The 7,500-nt window shown below is 40.8% G+C and overlaps 1 protein-coding gene across 1 annotated transcript in view; it reads left to right on the top strand.

Moving 5' to 3' along the window:
- Positions 1–7,500, top strand: part of LOC143027645 (fibrocystin-L-like) — a 94,448-nt gene that overhangs the window by 28,650 nt on the left and 58,298 nt on the right. Inside the window, exons 19-25 of the mRNA XM_076189041.1 lie at positions 984–1,170; positions 2,658–2,757; positions 3,991–4,099; positions 4,467–4,873; positions 5,826–5,955; positions 6,551–6,615; positions 6,832–6,950. Of these exons, the coding sequence (XP_076045156.1) occupies positions 984–1,170; positions 2,658–2,757; positions 3,991–4,099; positions 4,467–4,873; positions 5,826–5,955; positions 6,551–6,615; positions 6,832–6,950 (1,117 nt within the window). The remainder of the gene's footprint in view (positions 1–983; positions 1,171–2,657; positions 2,758–3,990; positions 4,100–4,466; positions 4,874–5,825; positions 5,956–6,550; positions 6,616–6,831; positions 6,951–7,500) is intronic.

Genomic DNA, 7,500 nt, shown 5'->3' with positions numbered 1-7,500 from the left:
AGTTGGCTAGTACATGTGGCTGGCTCGTTTAATTCTAAGTGTACAGCCGCCTCTAACTTACATAAGAATGAAGGAGACTGCAAGAGACCATAAGGCCTACACTAGGCAGTTACATGAGATTGTGCTGCCACATGACTGCAGCATGAGCCTAAGCCTGCTATGCATCTACAGTTTCTAGTGAAAACCTAACCGTGAGCCTTCTAAAGACATACCCAAGTCTTATATAGTACTGTTTTAACACCTTGGCTTTGACTAGTACATGCAAGATGGAAAGAAATTCTAGTTAACGCATTTGAATCAATCAGATTATAAACTACATCATTAATGATCAGAATACCATTCGTCATATTTTTGTCAGCTATTCAAGAATCAAAATTATTGAAGATTCAATTTGAGAATGTGAGTATCCATACCTTAACCTGAGCATGACTTATCTTCAAAATGTTCATAAGAAATAAGTAAATAGAACCATGGCTTCAATAACAAAGAGAACGTTAACGCATAACTCAACTTACTTCTGACTTGATAAAACAAAATTGGTTGCTGTTGGTAATTGAATTAGAATGAGAATGCTGCACATGACCAGAAACAAAGTAATCATGAGCCTCTAAGGACTTGTACGCTTTCATGGAACCTCTCGTGAAAACGCTTGGCTTGTCTGCAACGTATTCGATGACATCTCTTTCCTTATCTCTTATCATCGCAGCCTCCTACTTTATGCAATAATATGTCAATTGCCTCACAGTATGCGCGCGCATGTTTAAAACGGAACTCCTGTTTCATGCAAGAATGGGTCAAATAGTTTACAGTATGCGCGTGCATGCCGTTTACAACAGACCTCCTACGTCACGAAATGTCGTCCTCCCTCTTCTTCACACGATGTTTCTTTTGATAGGTGTGGTGAGATAATTCAATAATGAATATAATCACTCATAACACATAAAAAAATATCACCAATATCAGGTATACTCGCATCTCCATAGATCTGGACCCGGACATTGAGTTCTACGAACTTCAAAACAAAATCGAAGCTGCATATGGAGGAGAAAGAAGCGTGAAAGTGAGGCGTTCTGGGAACTGCAAGAAATACGAGTGGACGGTAGAATGGACACGTATCCCAGGGGACATTGACGTGGCCAATGTAGACGATTCAAATATCGAAGCTGATGGGTAAGAATGGTTTCTGTCTAAATGCTACACACGAAAGGGATTGGACACTATACTATTTCCATTATCTCGTGACCCACAAGATGTTGTCTGCCGTGTTGTTACGCACTGAATCAAAACATTCAGCATATACCGGAAGCTGTCCACTACCCCAAGTATGTTAACATGGAATATTCTAAATGCATATTGATTTTTTCATTAAATGGTAGATGATATGAGTAATTGTTATACATGTAAAGAAAAGAAGAGACTTCTTAAACGATGTGGCATCTCAGCAGGCGCGAATCCAGGAATGTTAGGGGGTGGGGGGACCGATAACCGATACTTGAAACAAGCCGATATTTTAACCCCAAGAATAATGCTGTTGGCTTAGAGATTGGTCGAGAAATCTAAGTCTGTTTTGCTCGTAATTGTATGTAAAATCATATATAACTCACAAATATAATTCAAATCATAAATTCGCACTAAAAAGTGTTTATCCGACATACTCCATCACGTGCAAGTACTCACTGATTATGAACGTGTACCATACTGCCCCCCCCCCCTTGTATCCGCGCCTGCATCTTAGGTCTGGTGACGATGCCCCGGTTCCCGACCTAGGAATTTCCATGGGTTTAGGGGGTGTAGTAATTACATAGAGAAGCTGAGTGCGGGTCTTCGGCCCGCTTGTAGTCTCTTTAATTATACCGGTCATACATGCAAATATAAAGAAAACGGTGTCTCCCCCGATTTCGAGATGGTTTAGACGTGGCAACGCTGCTGGTTTTGCCGGTCACATCCTATGGGTCACCAGATAATGGAAGAAGTATAGTCTTAATACTCAAAAAGGAATTCTGATCACTTTTTACATCTATTATCCCTTCGTTCCGATAGTCTTCCTTGAATCTCTCCCTTACCATTTTTATGTCTTCACATCTTCGGTGAAACGCTGACTTAAAGAGCCGTCTCGATGTCTTTGGTATCAAGTGCCTCCGGAGAATCATGGGGAATCGCTAGAATGACTTCGTATTAAACCAGAGACTCTACTCTGGAACTCAGTCAACTCCGGGCATATGGGGATGCGCCACGTTTCCCTGATGTTGATCCTATTCAGCGGTGTCTCCACAAGAGACAACCCTCGGTAGGAGAGACCAAGGGAACGCTCGCAGAACTCATGGGTGCTGGAACAAGCTGATCCAGCGTTGCCACTGTGATCTTTGCCAGTTCCCACAAATGAGTGAGATTTTTTCCACAAAATTCCCACAAGGAAATCTGGATTTCCACATTTTTCCACAAAAAGAAGGAATTATTATATACATAAATAAGTTCATTGCAACACATAATTCTTCAAATGTCCATACAATGTGAGCAAATTTCTCAGACACAAATTTGTGGGAAATTCTCACAAAATGGCATCCCTGAGCTGATCAAACCTGTCAGGAGTTTCTTGGAATGGGAAGGGTGACCGCATGGAAGCTTGCCGAATACCAAAGGGATCTATTTATCCACAGGACTGTAGTGAAGGCCACGGTATCGACCATTCACAACGGCCAACAACGCTATGATCCCGGGTCTCCAGACTTCTTCAACTTATACAGTAAGGAAGCCAAGGTAAGGATCAGAGGTATTTACGCTTCCATCTTCAGCTGCAACAAGTCACAACGATAAAACATAGCAATAGATGACCTTAACAACAACGAAGGCCTCTACTATTCTCAAGGTTTTCTTACATAAGAATTGAAGTGACTGCAAGAGGCCATAAGGTCTACACTAAGCAGTTCCATGTCAATTAACACCCGTCATTCTCAGTAAAATTGTTTAACCTTCTCTTAAAACAACCCTTTATTTCAGTGCTAACTACATAGTTAATAAGTCTATTCCATTCGATAACCACTTTGTTGGTAAACCACTTCTTGCCTATTTGGTTCTTAAACTTAAGTTTGTCCAATTTCAATCCATTATTGCGAGTCCTGCCCTGCTGTTTTAATATGATGACTTTGTCTGTATCACCTTTGTTAAACCCCTTGACCCGTTTGAATACCTCTATTAGATCAACCCGCACTCCACCTTATATATTTCTGTGACTGGGTTCTCTTTCTTACAATGAATAACGAAAGATTATGAGAGAAAATGCAATGCTTTGGTGATCTGAACGATTTGGTCAAATTTTCAGTCCATCTTCATTCATCCCTAAGCATGTGACGGCTGCGCAAAGAGCAAAACGATGTGAAAGTCTTGTCTGTATACAAGCAAATATATCCCGTTTTCTTATCAACTTACTTTGCACATAACGCCACGAAAAAAATATCTATTGTAAGGAGAATATATAATCTATGGAATTGTATGCATGCAACACCGCACCGCATTTGATCTTAGCAATGTGGCCAAGATTGGAGGAGAATGTTTATCTTGGTGTGGGTGGGTGTTCTTTATAAAGGGTGAGAAAGCTACATGTACATATCTACAGATTAAATACCTCTGCCGTAGACACCCAAACCCTAGGCTGTGCGACTTTTAGCGTAAGGCTAGGGCGCTACCATCGCGTTATACAAAATGTACAAAAAGGAATGTTCTGGAACTTATCCTACACATTCCCCGGCATCAGCTCGAACGACGCGGTACGTAGTCCACACACATCTATAAATAGATATAGCAGAGCTGGGCGCGATCCTAGGTGCGTTCCTCGGTGTCCTGACTATATATGTGTCAGTCAGGACACCGAGGAACGCGCCAAACTCTGAGATATAGCATATAAGTTCGTATTCTCCCCCATCTTTTCGTCCTGTTTGTTATTTTTCACCATGTGATTTATTGAAAGTTTAAGACGAATGCTACCTCTTTCAGGTCGTCGTGTGGGTGAATGGCTACCCGTCCTCTTGTTCTGAAACTGATTGTTCCTTCGCATACGATGATTCCAACGCTGCCGTTATTTCCTCCCTCGCCACCAGCAGTGGTAAGATTCTTGGAGATCTCGCCTGACTTCAACTTTATCGGCCTAAAGCCTTCATGGCAGATGAGAATCTAACTGCAGACTTTGATGCCATACCCGATTTCGGGCATAGAAAACCCGATGTCTTTTCAGCATCATCTATATTCCCCAATGGCTTCTTCCCCAAATACTAGATAGTATGATTTTTTTTTTTTTTTTTTTCATTCTTGCATGACAAATTAGTTTCAGTGGGCCCCCAGTTACCCGTGGGCGCTACGCGGCCAATGGCCTATTATGCCTATTGATAAATCCGGCTCTCTCTCTTTCTCTATTTCTCTCTCTCTCTCTTTTGTATCTGGACCCCCCTCACTCCCCATCTTTGTCTTTGTAGATGAATCCGGTCAGATCACCTTCGACATCACTGGCACCGGATTCAATAGCACAGACCTGGCTGACTACACCGTCCAGGTGGGTGCCAGGAACTGCCAAGTCATCAGCATCACTAGCACAGTCATCTCGTGCACCGTGACATACCTCCCTGGGGGTAACCACGCGGTGGTCGTCACGGTCCAACCCGGTGGGAGAGCCAGCCCCACCCTCAACTACGTGGTAACCCATCAGGTGACCTCGGTGGCTCCTGCCGAAGGAGGAACGGCGGGAGGCTACGAAGTGACGATCTCGGGAAGTGGGTTTCTGGAGGATCTCGTACACGGAGTTCCCACTGTCCTCCTGGGCAGTGAGGAGTGTGAGGTCACTGCTACTCAAGCGACGTCTTTGACGTGTATAGCTTCGTCTTCAGTAAGTGGGACTGTTTCATGTAAAGAAATGTGAATATATATATATATATATATATATATATATATATATATATATATATATATATATATATATATATATATATATACATATATATACATATATATACATATATATATATATATATATATATATATATATATGCAAAGTAGACCACTTGGAAAAAGAAACTAACGAAGCAGAGCGCTTTCGTATATTACATCTTCAGTGCAAAAAGTCGTGTGGGTGAAGATGTAATATACGAAAGCGCTCTGCTTCGTTAGTTTCTTTTTCCAAGTGGTCTACTTTGCATAAGTGAACACACGTACTCGTGTTCTTATTAGGATATATATATATATATATATATATATATATATATATATATATATATATATATATATATATATTTATATATATATACATATATATTGTCTATTTCTTCTGTGATATTGTCCTTGTCTTTTCATTACTGTCTTTTTTATCATCATCCTTTCTTTCTATTTCTTCTTTCTAATCAGTTTCGTCATTTTTATCGTCCTCGTCTTTATCACTTTCTTCTTAGTCATCGATTTTACCCTCGCCTTCTTCTCTTTCTTTGTCTGTCTTTGCCCACTTCCTCTTCTTGGTCTTCTTCATCTGTGTTGTCATCCATCTCCTCGTCTTCCCTTTCTTTGCCTGTGTCTTTGCCTACCTCTTCGTCTCCGCTTTCTACGCCTATCTTCGCCCACTTCTTCGTCTTCGCCTCTTTTGTCTCTGTCTTCGTCTACTTCTTCGTCCTCGCCCACTTCTTTGCCTTCGGTTTTTTTTTTTTTTTTTTTTTTTTTTTTTTTTTTTTTTTTTTTTTTTTTTTTTTTTTTTTTTTTTTTTTTTTTTTTTTTTTTTTTTTTTTTTTTGTCTTCGCCTACTTCTTCGTCTTCGCCCATCTCCTCATCATCGCCTTCCTCGTTTTCTTCAGCTTGCAGGACCGATGGATGTGAAGGTGATCTTGGACGGCATCACAGCGACCCTCCCTGAAGGTTTCCTCTACAGGGAAGACCTCTCCTCTCTCATCACCAGCGTCTCCCTCACCACGTCTTCTGTTCTCGGTGAGTCCTCAGTAAACCTTCAGCTTCCTGGCGCCGCCAGGTGTCCTCACTTCCCGATTTGCTCTGGGCACCGCCACTCCTAATAACAGTGGCATCACGTGTATACCGTCTTCTGATTTCATGTGAAAACTGTCCCAGACCACCGCAAGGTTGAGGTCTGCTCGGGGGGTGACAGCCCCACAAAGAAAGAAAATAAATCACAAAAGGAGTGGGGGGAGGTGAAGGAATTGTTGGAAACGGACAAATTGTCGTAAAATAAATGAGATTAGTTAACAACCCTCTTCTGCGTAGAGTCTGCTAAATGAAATCACATGGCGTCAATTGAATTGTGTCTACCAAGAGGCTTCTTCCATTTTATAAAGGAGTTGACCAGACAAGGCATGCACACACCATACACCCACCCAGCACCCAATTGTTCTCCCTTTTATCTTGTGGGTTGGGGGAGACGTCCTCAGACGGCGGTATCGACCCAGGCGGTAGGAATATGGCTCAGGGGATACGCGATTCAAAGGCTCAAATCAGGCAGCTCATTTACTATTTATTTATCTATTTATATAATTATTCATTTCTTTATTTTTTAACTGTTTTTCAACAGGCGGCCAGACTCTCATCATAACTGGGACGGACTTTGGTACAGTAATGTCTTCCGGTTATGTTAAGGTAAAGAAAGATGTTTCCTACTTTCAAATTTATGTTTGAAAATTGAATACTCTCACACACACACCAGTAACTTGTAAAAGTGATTTATTTATTCATTTATTATCATTATATATATATATATATATATATATATATATATATATATATATATATATATATATATATATATATCATGTGATTTATGTGAGATTTGTTTTCCAATGGTCAACGGCACAGGTTGGCTCCAAGTTCTGTGATGTGATTTCATGGTCTGATAACGAAATCCAGTGCAGGCTCCCCGCTCTACCCGCCGGATCACACACCATTCTTGTAAAGACAGATAAGGGTGACTCCAGGTCAGTGTTTTTTTTTGTTTTTTGTTTTTTTTTTGTATATTTTTCAGTGTTTTTTTTTTCTATAGAAAAATTATGTCATGAGAAATAGGTATCTTGGGGATAGATGCGAAGAGAAGAATGCATGAAGGGGTGATTGTACCTACGGCTTTTTATGGACAGAGACTTGAAGTTTAAAAGAATCAGAAAGGAGGAACTCGAAAATGTTAGAGATAAAGTGTTTGAGATGTATGGTTGGTGTTACGAGGATGATTAGAGTGAGAAATGAGGAGGTAAAGAGGAGACCGAGAATGGAAAAGGATCTGACAAATAGGGTAGATGAAAGATTTCTGGGAGGGTTCGGGCACATGGAAAGAATGAATGAGGAAAGAATAGAAAAAAAAAACGCAGAGGTGGATGGTGTAAACGTTAGAGGACGACCGAGAATGAAATGTATTGATGGGGGTGAATGGAACTTCGAGTAAAAGGGGAATGCCTGTTGAGCAGGGAAGGGAGAGGTCAAGAGATAGGTGTGAGTGGAGAATGGATGTGAATTGAATATGAATTGACGCGA

Source organism: Oratosquilla oratoria, chromosome 8 (genome assembly GCF_046742065.1).
Source record: "Oratosquilla oratoria isolate Oo_2021 chromosome 8, ASM4674206v1, whole genome shotgun sequence".
Lineage (NCBI taxonomy): Eukaryota > Metazoa > Arthropoda > Malacostraca > Stomatopoda > Squillidae > Oratosquilla > Oratosquilla oratoria.
This window is presented reverse-complemented; position numbering and strand designations above follow the sequence as displayed.